Below are 18,206 nucleotides of genomic sequence, written 5' to 3'. Positions count from 1 at the left end.
ATGGTGAAAGCGCTTCCAAGAAGCTGCTGACAGGCCCCTGAAAGAACCAGGATAGAAGCAAAAAAAAAAAAAAAAAAAAACGTCACAGATGGATCTGAGCATGCCCGCCATCATTAGCTTCAACCTAATCGCATCATTTTAGTCATTGGGAAGTTGTCGGGGGGGACTGAGGGGGAGGGGCTGGCGCACTGTCGGGAAGTCGTCGTGGATGCTACTCATGATCCTGATATTAAAACTGATGATGCCAAACGACAAAGTCACTTTGCAGCTTTTAATTCTTCCTCTGTGTCACTCAAAGAAAGGGCGCATACTCCGTGGCATATATTGTTCTAGTTAAAAGGCAGTAACACCATGTGTACATGTTATCCTCGTTAGCTCGTCATTTGTGTTCCACATTGTTTGTTAGCCGTTAGCTAAGTGGGCTATCTAAAACAAAGCTTTGTTGTTTTAAATACACAACGTGTCATTTTTTTTCCACGTTGAGACCAACAAAGACGGCCTTGCTGGCCTTGACTTGCCGCTGCTAACACACACACACACACACACACACACACACACACACACACACACACACACGCACGCGCACAAAGCGTATTTGCATAGCGTATTTGCTCAGGCCAGGCTGTTCACTGACAGATTTAAAAGGTTTGCGTTTTCATTCTTCAACGCCAGCGGCCACCCGCTGCACACGTGTGCGTGCGTATGTACGTATGTGTTTATTGTTTCACAGCAACCGGCCGTCGTTTTTGTCATCACGCGACGTGCGCTGACGACCACAATTTGAACACAATTTAAATGAAATTCACTCGGTGTTGAGAAAGCGCACAAGGGTCAAGTCAAGGTTAAGCAGCGGACCAGGACAATGTTGATCAAAAGATTCTTCAACCTTTTCACCACCAAAGAAGAGGAGACGCATTGTCAGTCAGCCCACGAAACGCTAACTAGTTGCTAGCAAGGCGCGCATTGCTAGCACCTAGTTTCAACCTTGTAAAAAAAACAAACTAGCTAAGAGGTCTTAGTTGTTCTATCTTTCTTATTAATCATCACCATCCAGTCAATGAAGAAGCCTTTGTGAGCAATACTTTTCATTTGTTGAATGGACAGTTATTTACGAATAATATCGAATAAATTCTTTGTGAGCTGAAAAATATATGATATCTTTTGGTGCCAAATACACATGGCTAAATCTAAATACTTTGTAGACAGGCAGGATGAATTTTACTCAATGTATCTTGAATATATCCTGCTATATGATAAGAGAAATAGTTTTGAATATTTGAATTTATTACATCATGCTATTCAAAATAGAACATCAAATTTTTTCAGAAAAAATGTTTCTGTTGTTGCCTCTTCAATAATACAATACATAGCAGCCTGTTTTTTTAATCGAAATACATTCCGATAGACATTTATTTATATACAAAATCCCCAAAATTAGACATCATCATTTCATGACATCAGCTAATCCTAAAACTGATTCCATGCTGATTTTCTCCCGAACAAAGATGACATCATCACTGCAATTTTTGCGACATCCCTGCACGTGTCTATATCTCTCTGGATGGCGTCTCTGCCAGGAAGTTTTGGTAGCCCGCCTCCCGGTCAGACCTCGGGTCCGAGTGCGGATCAAGGCGACCGGTGACAGGCTCGTGAAGGCCCCCCGCTGAGTTCACCTTGATGGATGCCCCCTGCAGGTGTTTTCAATGGGGCACAATAAGCGCGGCCCCTCTAATGCATTATTGGGCCATTAGGACCCGGCCCGCAGAGACCACTTACGCGCCGGCCTATCAATAACGCCCTGCGTTCATGGGGTGGGGGGGGGGGGGGGCTGGGGAATTAGTCATACTGATGTTCTATTTCATCAGAATCTCATTAGATTTTAACAGGGTTACAGTAACCCTGCTTTCATTTCCATAAGAGCAAACATTGCTCACTGATGTCACGCACGCAACACGGGAAATGGAATACTAACTACAGTTGTGTGTGTGCGCATCATTTCCATAAGAGCAAACATTGCTCACTGATGTCGCGCGCAACCAACACGGGAAATGGAATACTAACTACAGCTGTGTGTGTGCGCACGCTTGTGTGTATATGTGTGTGTGTGTGTGTGTGTGTGTGTGTGTGTGTGTGTGTGTGTGTGTGCGCGTGCACGAGTGTGTCTCCGATCTACAAGTCATGAACGTCTGTCAATCACCGTGCACTGATACACACTCATTTTCAAGGAATAGGAGCACCAAATAAGATTTTAAAAGGTCACTATTAAAGAAAAGTTTTTTTTTTTTTTTAATGTGTGTGGTTTGCGTTTCATATCCACAAATGACACGTTATGAACATCCATCAATCATGTACTGAACTACAGTGAAGTTTCAGACACAATAGGTGAAAATTTGCTAAATGAAGACCATGAAAAAAAATAGCTATAAAAAAAAAGTTGATTTGAACGCATTGAATCTGAATTAAAATGATTAAAAAACACATTTTCAAGTATTCTCTCGCCGACAAGAAGTGGGAGAATATTGTATTGCATCGCTATGAGGAAACTAAGTTCTTGAAATTAGAACCCTAGTGTGCTTGCTTCAAGCTGTTTAGTCGTCACTCCCTAGTTGAAGTGTATTGGAAAAATGTGTCCATAAAACAAAAGGGAATTACAGACATTGTACGTTGTAACACCAAAAGTTGGCCGGCTTAATGACAATGCAAAACGCCTTCATGCAGGAAATCAGCATCAATTATAAACCTTCAAACGACTTCAACACGCATAAAGCAGCAACGCACACCGACAAAACGGAAATTAACATTGTTTCTATACCTGTCAACACCAAAACGGTCAACCAAACCATATAATAAGATATGTAAAGTGAAATGTCTCAATGGGCTAAAGGTACTAGCATAGAAATTACGGGAATTATAAACCTCCAAACAACTGTTGCACTGGCCAGCAACACACATACCAAGACCCACAGGTATTGTATTTTCGCTGCCGCGTGGGAACGATTATTACTGGAGATTAGTTGGGGAACTTCTCTGCCTCTTCTTGCAGGTAATTCCGCTGCGTCTCTTCCAGTAGAGCTCAGTGCTGCCTGGAACGTTGTGGCGCAATGTGGTACTGCATGCAAAGTGCACAACGGAATGTCGACTTGCCTGTATACTGTAAAAAAAAAAAAAAAATGCTCACTTAAAAAGCAGCGATATAGCGGGGGGTGCTAACGATCTGACAGAGCGGGGCTGGGGAGGCGTTCAGCGTATTTCCTACACGCTCACAAACACACGCAGGCCACACAGAAGCGAGCGGTATGGTGGTGGTCTCGCTGTTGTCTTGCTCGGTTTGCTGATCTTGCTGAGCTTTCATCGTCCCTGCTCACTGCACTTTTTGAATTAGCACTTTATTATTGCAGGGGCCCCTCGGCTGAGGACCCCCAGATGCTGAGAGCAGCATGCCAATAGCAGACTCGGTGTGTGTGTGTGTGTGTGTGTGTGTGTGTGTGTGTGTGTGTGTGTGTGTGCGCGCGTCTAAAAGGTGGTGGTAGTGTCCGAGTGCAGAAAGATAGCTCTCAGCAGCTTATTTATCAACGCATACATCCATCTCAGTTTTGCACATTCCGGTTTTAATATTTCAGGTTTTCCAAGTAGGGTGTTCAGCCACAAAAAGGTTTAAAATGATTGTGTCAAATCTGGGTTAAGATTTTGAGCAAAGGTTAGTGTGTCAAATTAGGTTTTTATGACGATAGAGTTTCAAGGGGTTTTACCTTTTCATGCACCCTGTAACCTGATAACAAAATAAGATGTCCACTGCAGTGGCCGCTGTCCCTGAAAGGGCTAAAATTAGGGTATCATGTCAGGGTTAGAATTTTAAAATTTGGGTTTGAACACATGGGTAGGATTTCAAATTCTAAGTTGTTAGCCACCGTTACGATTTTAACGCACATTGAACCTAACTCTGACTTCCAACTTTGAAACCTTAACTTGAGACCCTAACCCCGTCAATTTAACCTGGAACAGAAGCTGCGTCCTGCATCTTGTGCCATAAAAATATGAAAATGAATGTCATGCATTTATTGCACTTAAATATGATGCTTTCTGACACGTTTGGCTTCATGAAACATGTCCCGGGTCAAACTGACCCAATAGTCTTATTACTGTTCCTGAGAACAAAACGTAATCAACCCACACTTAAAGTCACAATTATTATTGTATTTTGAGCAATATTTTGGATGAATCTCCTAATTTCATTTGTTGTTCCAAAAGGATCTTTTATCTTCTTTCCAAGTCAGCAGGTCAATTTGACCCGAACCGGAAGATGTGGCCTTTTTTAAGCCCCTTTTTTTTTTCATAGTTACTAACAGTTATTTTCCACGTGTCCTGGGTCAAATTAACCCACTAGTCTTACTGCCGTTCCAGATCCGAACAGGATAGTTGTGTCATCCTGCTCTCTCCTTACAAGGGCCTCGGTGTGCCCACACACACACACATACACACCTTTGCTGTGAACTGAGGACCCCCTTCAGAAGCAGGCCCTTATGCGGCGTGCGGGACGCCATGCGCGACGCATAATCTTTTAATACGTGCGCAGGCGTGACAGCTTAAAGCGTTCGGGTGTTGACAAGTGGCACAGGAGCAACGCTACGTCTTCCCACCCCATCTTGGACTCCATCCTCAAATTCCAAGTTCAGGATTATTTGTTGAAGGCAATCCTGTATCAATTTGAACATTAAATCTCTCGTCTTTGTAGTCTATTCAGTTCAATCTAGTTTGAACATGATTTGCAAATCTTTTTTTCCAAAATTGAAACCCTAAGCTTTGTTTGAAGCCCTTGCTAAGCTTGCGACCCAAACCAAGGCTGAACACCCGCACTCCCAGCTCCCAAACCCACATCTGTGTCCATGTAGTCCTGTTAGGTTGGGATCCTGTGCCCCTTAGGCTCAACACCCTAACTTGAAATCCAACACTGGCCTAAAACCTTAGATTCTAACCCCCTTTACCAGAACCTTAATGCAAAAGCCTTACCCTGTGTCTACTTATTGTTCTCTGGCTGCTGCGAGTCCCGTGTCATGATGTCCTCATGAGTCCATTAGCCACACAGTTCCAGCTGGGCGACTCCCTGGGGGAGGTCCATGTTGGGTGGCAAAGCAGGCAAGGAGGGGCCGCCACCCTCGCAGTCCTCATTGTGTGCACTGAAATGGGTGACGCTAAATGCGGCTAATTTGATTCCAAAGACATTTGTCAGTTTCAGTGTAAAGAGTCCACAGCCTCGTTCACTTCGTCGAGCTCTCACTTAGCCAGCTGACGGCAGCCATCGGCTTCAAACCAGATTTGTAAAGCTTTTGACTTGTGTTTAAAACCCTCACTGTGGCTTCGGTGACATCACGGGGCTCAGCTTGCAAACGTCACATGACCAAACCCAGAGACCAGGTGAGCCGTGACAGTCGTTACCTGAGCCCTCAGGTACTGTGATGTCATTTGCAGTGGACAGGAAGTAGCAAAATGGCCGCTTCCCGTAAGATGCATAAAAACTGGGGGGATTTTGCTGACTAATTCAACCCTAATGCTTTTAAAACCCGAACCTCATCTTTTTTTAACCTTAATTTAAAACCTTAACCCAGATTGCAAACCCTAATTTAAAACCCAAACAATATTTGAAACACAACTAAAACCCAAGCCTTGACTTCAAACCCTCATTTGAAACCTTAACATAGATTTGAAACCCTTGTTTAAAACCCTAATTTTAGCTTTTAAGCTCACTTTGAATAGGAACTCTGACTTTGAACCCTGATTTTAAACCCTAACCCTGGCTTAAAACCCTCATTTGAAACCCTAAAGCAGATTTGATATTTTCATCTGAGGCCCAGTTTTTTGTGATAGCAATCTCTTTGGCTTCAAACACTCACTTGAAACCGTAATGCAAATAAGACACCCTTATTTGAAATTTAGAACCCTAACATTGGCTGAAATTGAAACCCTTACCTTTCCACACCCTAAACTGAAACCCTAATCCAGATTTGAAGCTCTGTTTTTTGTTTGAAATTCCTAACCTTGACTTCAAACCCGCATCGGGTTAGGGCAACCCAGAGTTTTCTCATGACGGGTGTGGTGGAGCCTATCCCAGTTGACTTCAAGCGAGCGGTCAGGTACACCCCAGACAAAACATCTTTCAGCTTCCATTTGGCAAGCCCATTGCGACCAATCGCGCGTGCTGCCGCTAATCCTCAGCGAGCGTCGCTCGAGCGCGAGGGCGGCACATGACTGCACGCTGAGCACATCGGCCTAATCACCAGGAAGAACCCTGCAAAGGAAGACGGCTTTCTGCACCCACCAAAGTCTGGTCTTCGGTTGTTTGAAACCCTAATAAATAAGAAATAGAAAAATAAAAAAAAGAAATAAATAAGAAAACAATAAATCTGATATCAAGTCCTCCTTGGCAGTAGTTGGAACTCCACTGCGTGACCGGAGTTAGACACTTGTGTACTAGAGGTGTCGGAACATGGCATCAGTGAGTACTCAAAGAATGAATACTCATATTAGTAACGGTCTGAAAAAAAGTGGAATCAACCATTGTTATTTGAAACCCTAACCTCGACACGAACGCTAATTGGAAGCGCCCACCATGGCTTCAAACCCTTCTTTGAAAACGGAACCCTAACCTGCGTTTAAACAGTGGTCACATCTTGACACCCAAATTTACTAAAACACTAGTATGACTTTAAAGCACAAATCTTTGTTGAAAATCCTGCTCTTGGCTTCCAACCCTAATTTGAAACCTGAACTTGGGTCTGGAACTCAAACTTGAATCCCGAACTTTTTATTCAAACCCGATTTTGAAACCTCAACCTGTCTGTGAAACCATAACCATAGCTTCAAACCCTAATTTGAAACCATAACATAGGCTGGAATTCCTTATTAATTACCCAATTGCCAATCTGAACCTTGACTTCAAACCCTCATTTACTGCTGTGTGACGTTCCAGTGACAATGCGTTTTAGTGTAATGAAACTGGTCACCGATGGCTATCAGACTTTTGTCCCTTGTTTTTTTTTTTTAGCAGTTTATCGTTTATCAGGCCATCGCAAGCGGCAGGTGAGGTGGCCGGCGGCTTTTGTCCGAGGGAAGAGCACGGTTTAAAAAATAAAAACGAAGGTCAAGGCGCACCGGTAATCCGGGCAGCTGCGTTGGCGGGATTAGTTTGGCTGCTCAGGCCCAACTAAAACAAACGTTTCCATGGCGGTGGTACAGCCATAAAAATCTGCAAACAGTGACACACCTACTTCACCCAGATTGTTTTTTTTTTTTTGTTTTTTTTTAATGGATTTGCTTTCTTAAAATTAATCCCGAAAGCATCATCATGACTAAGAGAGTGCGGGCAGGAAATAGTGAGAAAAGGCAACTTAAAGAAATTGATCATTGACAGGATGTGTTGCTGCTCGCTAATAAACATGCGAGTGCCACGCGCAGCGGTGTTGAACTACACACTTGTGCTTTCGAATGTTTGTTTTCACATTCTTGCGCTGAGGAGAACGTTTTCAATAGCTTGTCAATCGTCGCCATCCTCATTACTTGCTGTTGTAGAGGTCAGGCGCGGAGTAGCAAGGGTGGCGAAAAACAAGATTTCCTTGGCGGAGGGCTGGGGGGTGGTCATGCTGAGATGCGGCCTGCAAAGATGCAATGTCAGCAGTTTGACAAATGGTGCCGCTAGTCCCAGGATAGGAAACCCTAAAATGGCTTTGTAAACTCAATCTAAACCGCACCCCCGGTATGAAACCATAATTTGAAAGCCTGATAATTGAAATTCTCAGTCAGATTTCAAACCCTAACCCAAGATTGAAATCTGAATTTGAAAACCTAGCCCAGGCTTGAAACATATTTTGAATCCTCAATCTGTCTTGAAACCCTAATCCTTGAATGAAATCAAACCACAGACCTGAAACCTTAACTTGAAGCCTTCCCCTTGACATGGAATGCTAACTTGAATTCCTAACGGCAGGTATGAAATCCTAATAAGAAACCATCACTTGAAATCCTAAATCTGTTTTGAAACCGTACCTTCAAAGCCAAAGCAGGCCTCAAACCTTAACTTGAAATCTTAAGATGGGGAAACCTTGAACTTTAAACTATAACCCTGTTTTGAAACCCTAATTTTTCATTTGAAACCATAAATCTTGAAACTCTTCACTTGAAACCCTAATCCCGATTTGAAATGCGAATTTGAAATCCGTGCCAGGATTGAAACCCTAACGTGAAATCCAAATCCCGGGTTTCAAACAAGAATTAAACTCAAATTAGGGTTTGAGGCCAACTTTAACCCTAATTTGATATCTTGAGTTGGCCTCAAAACCAAATTGAATGCGTTCACCCTTCTTTGAAACCCGTTTTTGAAACAATTTCTCGTTTTAACACTTAGTTTGCCACGACAAAGCATCGCCTCTAATGTCTGTCGTGTGTCCAGCAGCGCACGGTCAGTTTTACCCCCATTTTGCTTCCTTGTTTTCTTTCCCTTAGATGTCTGCTACTGATGTCTGTCGCCAGACACAAAACGACATCAACCAGCCACAACATCGACTTACTTATGCCATGTCTGGACACAAAGTGACCACTACCACCACCACCATCACTGTCATTAAAGTTCTCAAGTAACAAAATACGAAACGTAACTATACAAACTAAATTAATCAACTCACAAGTGTTTTTAATCTGCATCAGCCACAGAGATGCAGCGCGCACGCATTCAAAAAAATAAATAAGAACAAGCAAGTGTGGGTAAATCTTCGTAGTTCTTTAGTGCCATCTGCTGGTATTTTAAAGTACTGCGTGTAGGCTTCTCCATCTGGGCCTCTGACGCGTTTGCTCGTCGCTGATTGGCTGTCCTGAGAAATAGAGGAAGAAAACGGTGTTCACGATTTACAGTATTAGGTATTTCATTTTCATTTGAAACTATTTAGTCATGTAGATATTTCGCAACAACGTCCCGGTAAAGTGAGAATAAAAGTGTACGATAAATTTGTTGTTAAAAAAGCCAGAACAATCTTGAGTGACCGCCCCAAAAAATAAATAAAAAAACACCAAGTGTACAAAATTGGACTCCAAAATCGCTAATCCCGCAGGCGAAACCTGCATCTGCATCATCCAATAAAGTCAACACCGCAAACAGATGTATTGTTCTTAGAAAAAGATTGCCAAAATTACTTTATGATCATTCATTGTAAAATTGGTAGTTTTTCGAGGGCTTGAAGCCGTGATTCAAGCGATTAATGAAGCGGAATAGAAAATTGGCTGGCCTGGCGCTCGCTAAAGTAATTACTTGCTAGCTAGTTTAGCTGGTTGTAGTTAGCAGTTGGCTAAACTATTGCTCTTTGTTTGAGACTGTTCCCCAACCTGGTTTCAAGAAACACATGTCATGAATTCTTGTATGTTATTTCTCCGATTTGTCTAAATGTCAAGAGATTTTACTACTAGTGTAGTTTTATTCATGTAGTGTGCATATACAAAGTATTTATTGCGGTTGCTAGCGTTATGTTGCCACTGTGTATTCCATTTGTGTTGTTTTCTCACTGTTTCTAACACTGTCTCATGCTCTGTATTATTTATGTACGTGTAAAGTTTTAAGTCTGTGTTTTTTTTTTTTTTGCTTTATTGGTAAATGTATTGGTGGGGGAAAAAAAAACAATGACACATCCTCTTACAATGTCTGCCTTGATCCTTGTGTAGAATAGTCCATCTTACTCTCAAGAAGTCTAATCTGCTTCAGATACCTGAAAATGATCTCTGTTCACTTTTGGTGTATAAGCGGTGAGTTTTAGGACCGTTTATGATCGATTGTCTGATTGTCTGAACACAATGCATCCGAAAAGGGATGCAACACAAATCCATCAACATTCTGGAGCTTCAGAGTGCTTTGTACCCTTTTTTTTTTTTTGTACCCATCGGTATCATTTGAAGAGTCCTTGCTTTCAGGCTGAGCCTCGAAACCTGGACAGATTAAAACAAAGAGGTGAGTTTGGAGTTAGGTCGTTCAAGTTTGCTTAAGGATGCCAATTGTGAGATGTCATACCTGGACCTCCACCAGGAACTCATCTTCTCTTTCTGTTGTGACTCTGTCAGGGCCATCAACAGCTCTGGAATGACAAAAAATATATATACTGTATGTAAACAAATAAGGATATATCATGAACTGTGGGTATACAATCGTTCAATCCCTAATACCATATCCTTTCCCAACCGGGTTTATTGCTTTGGTCGCCTCCTTAGGTTCTGATCTTCTGCCGGACCAGACTATGATCACAATAAGTGAAACCACTCCTCTCTTCTTTGGGAAGGTCTGGAATGTAGTCGAAAAAAAAGTTTGGTGACATTGTCATCCAAGCAAAGCCAAACCCAGCGAGGTTATCTGGTGACTTTACAGTAAAGCGAGCCTATTGAGACTATTGGTGACAATGTTAAATTAGCAAACGTCTCAGAACATACTTTAATTAGCAAAGCGACCCTATCAAGGCGATCTGCTAATGAATGAAAGACAATCTTTAAATGATATCAAAAATCGCCCCTGAAAAGTTTGCTGGACTTACAACAAAGTGTTTGGACACCGTCACGTCTTGTCTTTCTTTTTTTGGGTCTTGTCACTATCCGCACTGTTGTGAAGAGACGGGTTAGGTCGCGCTTAAGTCCAGGGGTGCACATCATCCTCTAACCTACCCACTGCGGTTTGTAATCCCAGAAGGGGTCTGTGTTTTGGTCGTAGCTTTGGCCCTTTCGCTGGTATCGGTCTTCAATTTACGCGCGGATTCAGTCCTCCTCCTCCAGGCTGAGTAAGTGTTCCGTGCCATTTTGCTCTTTGGTGTTTCTTGGGGGGAAAGACGTCAAGAGATGCTGTTACGCAGACTAAGGAAGCACTTTTGAAGAATCTATAAAACAATTTTGCACTTCGGTCCTCCTCCAAAGTGAGGTACATCTGACTGACTTACTACTTTTTGTCGGGACGCCATCAGATTTCGTTTTCCTGCCAAGATATAATCATGACAGTGCGTAATGTTTGATTGGGGTGGAGCTTTTATGCCAAATACAACAATGTGGGTCTGTCACAGGCTTTGATACTTACACAATGCGCTCTGTCGGTTTCGCTGTAGACTGGGTTGTATTCGCGGCAGGGGGATTAGCCCCGTTACTACTTTCCGGTGTTGTGTTCATTTTTCTCTTCTTTGTTACCGGTGAGTCCCTGTACAGATAAAATATTATGGGAAGAGCCATGGGAAAATGAAAGTTTGTGGTTTGCTTTTTCTGGGCGGATGGTTTGTAAACAATGTCTTGTGTCTCACCTGGTCTGTTTCAGTAAAAAAAAAAAAAAAATTACAACCGTACTGTAATGTAATGTCACTTTCTCTTACTAGGCAAAAAGAATGTAAACAGGAAGTAGGTCTGCTGCGTGGGCGAAAAAATAAAGTAACACAAAATTTGGCGTCAGTTGGCGACTTCTGAGCAACAATTAGCCCAGTTACTTTCTAAATCCAGTTCAATGATCGTGCTGCTTTGAGATAAGAGCAAAGTGACCCGACTTCCAAGATTTCAAGATAACATATGGGTGATTCCTTGCTTTGACTTGAGAACAAACATTTGAGAAATTTAGATTCAACCGGATTCCATTAAAACCCAACGAGAGTGAGAGAGAACAGTCAGGCGACGCAACACTGACCTCGAACTGTTTGGTGCGGGTCTCAAACTCGGTCTCCTCCTTTTCAATCTTCCTTTTCCTACTGAACACAGCGCCCATGAGCAAAAACGAAACACACACACGCACACACACAAAGATATATTCTCGAGGTGTGTCAAGTCGGTGACTGAAGACAAACCTTTTGGTGCGCGGATGCCTCCTGGCTTGGCCTTCCATTTCGCCCGCTCGTTGCTAGACCAGTAAAGACATGAAAGGTGAATGAGGCACAAACGTGTAGTTCCTGAAAAACGATAAGACACAGAAGACCAAGTCTTACTTGATGCTCCTTGGCGTTGAAGACGTCGCGGTGGCCATGCTGGTGGTTGCAGATTCAGTAAACGTGTTGGGGATTTCTGGGGGGAAATGACAACGTGTTGTTCAAATTATAAAAAGCTTCATCAGACTTGCTCGCCAGCTATTAGACTGTACCGACATAATCTAGGTAGAGTAAAAGGTTATTCTTAAATAAATAAATGAATAAATAAAAAAATAAATAGTACTAAAAAAAAAATTAACATTAAATTAAACATTGCCAGAATTTTAACGGTAATATGGTTTGTTTTTGTAATGATATTGAGAATAAATTATTTCTTTTCAACTTTTGTTTTTCTGGAAAAAAATACTTTGGCTCTAAAAAAAATAATAAAAAAATTCTTACAAAATTCCTGCTAACTTTTTTTTCCATGTAAAAATACAACTTTACATAGGGTTGTGATTAATTGATCGCGACATGTGGTGGCATCAAATTTCTAAATATGACTTACCCGTAGCTGTTTGGTCACCATTGGAGATAGTGGTCCGTCTTCCATCCGGGTTGGTACTTTTTAGCACTCTAAAAAAAAAAAAGCAAGTTGGAAACTATGGATTGGGCAGACATCGAAAAAAGAGTCTTGACCAAAAAAAAAAAAAAAAAAGCTAAAAACTGACTGGTTGCTGTTTTGCGCTGGTGGCTCCGATTTAGCCACTGTGGTGGTCATCATGGTGGAAGCCCCTGTTGGAATATCAGAAATGATGTCATCGTACTTTGATTCCAACAGTGAGCTCAAACGTACCTCTTTGCTCCTGCACTGACTCCTGATCCTCCTTCTGTTGTGGTTCTCTGAAAAACAAACGCTGTCAACAAAAAAAATCATTGGCAAGTTGACCTTTCTGATTGTTGGGTTTTGATGTACCCTAACCATTTACTATGTTGCACGCAGATGAACAAACATGTGTTTCTAAAACTTTATTTTAACCCATTCAGGGACAGCGGTTACTACAGTGGACGGCTCATCATGTTATCAGGTTACAGAGCGCATGAAAGAGTTCATGGAATTGTTTTTTTTTTGTTTTTTTGGGTTGGGGGGGGACTTCACTGCATCGTTGTTTCATTTTATTGTGCCTTCTATACAAAATAGTATTTTATGAACAAATGGAAACAAAGATGGCAGAAAATTACCATTAATTTCATGGAATTTTAAGGGAAAATGCTCTATTGGGATATATAGGTCCACCCATCCATCCATCCATCCATCCATCCATCCATCCATCCATCCATTTTCCGATCCGCTTATCCTCACAAGGGTCACGGGGGGTGCTGGAGCCTATCCTAGCAGTCTTCAGGCAGTATGCGGGGGACACCCTGAACCGGTTGCCAACCAATCGCAGGGCACACAGAGACAAACAACCATCCGCGCTCACTCTCACACCGAGGGACAATTTAGAGCCTGCCATGCATGTTTTTGGAATGTGGAAGGAAACTGGAGTACCCGGAGAAAACCCACGCAGATCCGGGTAGAACATGCAAACTCCATACAGGTAGGCTGGAGCTGAAATTGAACCCGGTACCTCTGCACTGTGAGGTTGACGTGCTAACCACTGGACCACCAGGCCACCTGGTGACACCCCTAAAAATTTTTACGCACGAAATATTTTTTAAATTGTCTGATTGATGGGAAATCAGCTTTTTTTTCTGCCAAATATCGGAACTGGCATCATCCTAAAAAAAATATATATATAATAATCCACATCGGGCCCCGGTTAAAATCTGCTGCTTACCCTGCCATGCGCCACATGTTTTCATGGGGAGGCGAGTCTGGCGACTTGTGGAGGTTGACTAAACGGAGCCGAGACGAGAGAGTCGTGTGTGACTCCGAGTCGAGGTTGTCCAGGTTGAGGCCCCTCGAGATGCCCGAGGAGATCCCCACGATGTCAGGATGTTCCCGGTGGATCTGCCAAGTGGGACGAGTGGCGTGGTGCGAGGCCGCAGATGTGTCAACCTGAGTCCCAGAGCTTGGATTCTGACAGGCCTGCATCATTTCGCAGCTCAGTTTCATGCTTGAACAGAAGAAATCAGGTGTTTAACCCACTGGAGTGGCTTCTACGGTTTCCTGCCGTGAACTTACTAGAAGCTGTTGGCGTGGCTGTGTGCAAGGTCAGTCAGGGTGACGAAGGGATGCTGGAGAATCTGACTGGGCATCAGTCGCTTGCCAGCGTCAGGCCTCAGGAGCTGCTTCAGCAAATCCACAAAGACCTCCTGGTCTTGGACTTCTGCTGTGGTGTCCTCATTCGACAGGTGGACCACTTGTCTGACCTGGACCGGAACACACTGCAAGCTTTAATACTGAGACACATGCGAACATGACATGAATCATACTTTTTCAAAATCCACACCTCATTTATGGTTGGTGAGGTATGACGTCGCAGTTTTTAAATGATTGAATTATTTCTCCAAGAAGACCAAAGGGAGGTCAGAAAAGAAACAGAAAAGTTTAACAGCAGCATCTGCTGCAGGTCGTGGCTTTTATTATTCAAGGTCCAATTAAATGACACTATTTGGGATTTAACTCGTTTTGGTTTTACAGGTCATCTTTGGTACAGTGAGGGAACTTTCGAGAATTTGCTTTGTGTCAACACCAATACACTGAATGATATTTCAAATGAAATGTAAAAAACAAAAAAATCAAACTGCTATGGCGAGATTCACAAAGACAAATTTGACTAAGAGCGAACATGTTTGACGGACAACCAAACTATGTAGCATTTGGCTAGCACTGATATGTGCTAGCCAAAGGATTAGCAGCAATGTGTTTGTTTACGGAGTCAAAGTATATTTCTCTAGCACTGATATGTGCTAGCCAAAGGATTAGCAGCACTGCACTGTGTTTGTTTACGGAGTCAAAGTATATCTCGTAATTGAAGCAGTTACACTTCCTGTTCCTTAGCTAATGTTACGTGCTGGAACTTGACACAGCTCAGCAGCATACCAAATGCTCCATTCCATTTACCCCACTCAGTAATATCTCTGAATTAATCTTCCCCCAATTGATTTGTTTCTGTTTGGCATTTTCACCTTGGCAGCAGCATCCACATGCGATTACTCGGGCAAAAAGACATTTCTCATCCTGTGTTCTTTGCTGGGACGCTATTAAGATAAAGAACCAAGCTCGATACCTTGCAAAGGTCATCCAGAGAGTTGATAAAACTGTCGGTGCAGGCGACATAGCCATACTCGTTGGGCGTCTACGGGGAAGTGATACAAAACTGTCAGAAACGCAGTGAAATCTTAAAGGAAGTTTTCCAAATGTCCAAACCTTTTGAGCCATTCACCGCCTAAACATCGGAGGCTGTTGATAGCTCATTGCTATTCAGGAGTTGACTTTATACCTTTAGTCTCCAGTGACATGACTGGTAGGCCCTCTCCTTCTTGTAAAAATAAGTCGTGTTGACTCCAATGTTCAGAAGTCTTTGTGGAAGATGACCCAAGATGTGCTCGATCTTTCTCAACTGTGGAAAAAAAAGGTTAAAAATGGAAGAGACCTTATTTCAGAGCAGTCAGGATTGGAATACATTTTTTGGGGTGGGTGGGTCAGGGCGGGCTTCTTGCCATGTCGTATTCACAGGTGCTGTAGAAAAGTGGAGAGCCCAAAAACAACTCTGCGATAATGCAACCAAGAGACCACACGTCGATAGCCTCCGCGTAGGGAAAACCGAGGATGATCTCTGGAGCCCTGAAAGTAGCAAGAACTATCGCTATCTATTGCAAATACACTGTCAACCACATCTCAACATAATCCCTCAGGTAAAAAAAAGGAGGTCAGCTACATTCTTTGCATACCTGTAGCGGCGGTTCTGAAAGTGTCGGCCCTGATTGGTCTCCGAAACGTGCTGGGCCAAGCCAAAGTCGATGATTTTAACTTTGTACGGCCGGTTGACATGCTCCACCATCATGATGTTGTTGGGCTTCAGGTCTGCGTGGATAAGTCCAATACTGTTCAGAAAATGCAGGCCCACGGCCAGCTGAAGACACGAGTACATGGTATTCAATTATAATAGCTTCACCAGCCTGGCTTGCTAGCTTAAAAATATACCGGGTCGGGTCCGGGGTTATAAACTAGCTCAAACGATGGACAGAAATACCGATATAATACTTGGGCATCAAGGATAAATCAATGCGTATCGAAAACAAAGTAACATTATCGCAAAAATAACTCCAGGCCCAAATGTTGAAGCGTTGGGATACGCATTAGCATACCTTGCTAGCTTAAGCCACGACAGGGCACAAAACCCCGAACCCCCAAATGGCAATCTAGATGAGAATAAAGTTGTATTCTTTTGGAGAAAAATACATCTTCTGAGAACAAACTAACACTTTTTTTTTTTTAAGAAAGAAGTTGTACTGATACAACAATAAAAACACGTTTTCAAAACAACAACAAAAAAATTGTTTCGTGAAAAAAAATGTAACATTACAAGACTGTTGTTTTAAATTCTGTATTTTTTTTCTGTCAAAGAAAATTCTTTTTGCGAAATTCCATTTTACTCCACAATGATACATTTTTAACCTGAAAAATAGGACTACGGTGGACCACTACTGGTCTGTACAACATGCAAATTGTCTTAAAAAAAACACTGATAACCCTCCAGCATGTGTTTTTTATTATTAAAACAAGGGGGAAATGGCCAGGGAAATTAAAAATATTGAAAAAAGACATCCATGAATAGGTGAATCCATAGGTGCAAAACCACAAATATGTGGGGGTCCATTGTATTGCTGTAGTATTCCCGCTTTTCATCCTGAAAAAATGCAACTTTTTTCTCATAAAATAAAATCATTATCCCTTCAATAATGAAGTCATTCTTGAAAGATGACTTTTTTATTTTATTTCTTTATTTTTTGGTCAAACGAAACACAACGACTTGTTTCTCACAGTAAAATTCTCTTTTTTGTGTGGCCCGAGTACTCCTCCGCTCGAGCAAACTCAAAAGACAATGTTTGTGTTCAATCTGTGTTTAGGAATAAAGAAGTCTTCCAACTACAACGACTTGTTTCTCACAGTAAAATTCTCTTTTTCGTGTGGCCCCAGTACTCCTCCGCTCGAGCAAATTCAAAAACAATGTTTGTGTTTGATCTGTGTTTAGGAATAAAGAACTCTTCCAACATTTCAACAGAAAGTTGAACTTTCAAACAAAACAGACATGAGCTGATCTTTGAAAACCACGACATTTGCCACATAGATGGTGTCCGAAAGATCACAATGCACTTTCTTTTTTTCTTATTTCATTTCGGGTATCAGTCAGAATGACGTGAGCCCTTCCGTGAGGAGTTTTTGCCAGCAAATTCTCTCGCCCATGAGTCCTCAACTAACATTTGAGCAACGTTGGAATATTGCCCTCTAGCAAGAAGTTTTCCTGTCCTTGACTGCCACTTCATCATTGTCACACATGCAGCAAGATTAAAGCTATCAAGCGGAAATTTCTAGAAACAGGATCTGTTTGTTTTTTTTTTTTTTGTTTTTCTTTGGACCACCCACACAGCGGAAGGCCTGCTCCGACCACACCGCCGCTGAAAACACCAAACTTCCAAAGACTTCTACAATAGACGTACGTTTAGATGGAGGCAAGTGTACCTGGTGAAGAATGGGTCGGATCTCCTTGACAAGGAGGCACTTGGTGGGTCTGGTGTTCATAAAATCCCACAAGTTGATGTCCAACATCTCAAACTCGAGACACATGTACGCTCTGTCCACAAAGATGCTCTTGCACTGGATCAAGTTGACTTTGTCCGTGTCGAAATCCATTAAGGTTTGCAATGTGCTGGCCTGAAAAAGACAATCAAATCAAATCAAAGTCATCGATAACCAGAAGTCCATCACGTCTTATGTTCGGCACCTCTTTCTTAAACGTGTCCAGGGCGTCGATGTGCTTGAAGATCTTGACGGCGACTTCCTCCCTGGTGGCCGTCTTCAAGCACTTGACCACGTCGCCGAAGGTGCCCTCCCCAAGGAAGTCCAGGATGTGGTAGTCAGATGCGGGCGAGTGGAGGACCCTCAGGTATCTGTCGGCGTCGCACGGCGAGGAGCGCATGGCGATGGCCTCCTCTTCTGACGACGTGACGGCTTTGGCTTGCACCCTGTAAGGGGGTTTCTGCCCACCGACATTGTACAGTAACAGAGCGAGCTCAAACTGATTGTTAGGTTCGGATGGGTTTCTAAACAAAGGGTAAGGTTTCAAGCCAGGGTTAAGGTTTCCA

The 18,206-nt window shown here is 42.6% G+C and overlaps 1 protein-coding gene across 1 annotated transcript; it reads right to left on the bottom strand.

Annotated features, from left to right (window-relative positions):
* Nucleotides 1–9,897: 9,897 nt before the first annotated feature.
* Nucleotides 9,898–18,206, bottom strand: LOC109521001 (homeodomain-interacting protein kinase 3-like). The gene is made up of 21 exons (XM_019878580.1): nt 17,846–18,206; nt 17,584–17,775; nt 15,792–15,973; nt 15,561–15,684; nt 15,341–15,460; nt 15,128–15,196; nt 14,080–14,267; nt 13,733–14,011; nt 12,748–12,794; nt 12,623–12,686; nt 12,460–12,527; nt 11,973–12,048; nt 11,835–11,887; nt 11,678–11,735; nt 11,087–11,203; nt 10,953–10,987; nt 10,684–10,831; nt 10,557–10,619; nt 10,195–10,309; nt 10,043–10,106; nt 9,898–9,960 (listed from the first exon to the last, which is right to left on the bottom strand). The coding sequence occupies exons 1-18, from the start codon at nt 18,038–18,040 to the stop codon at nt 10,577–10,579; spliced, it is 2,058 nt and encodes a 685-aa protein (XP_019734139.1). The 5' UTR covers nt 18,041–18,206; the 3' UTR covers nt 9,898–9,960; nt 10,043–10,106; nt 10,195–10,309; nt 10,557–10,576.

Source organism: Hippocampus comes, unplaced genomic scaffold (genome assembly GCF_001891065.2).
Source record: "Hippocampus comes isolate QL1 unplaced genomic scaffold, H_comes_QL1_v1.1 scaffold315, whole genome shotgun sequence".
Taxonomy (NCBI): domain Eukaryota; kingdom Metazoa; phylum Chordata; class Actinopteri; order Syngnathiformes; family Syngnathidae; genus Hippocampus; species Hippocampus comes.
Note: the sequence above shows the minus strand (reverse complement) of the source record. Positions and strands in the feature narration are given on the sequence as shown.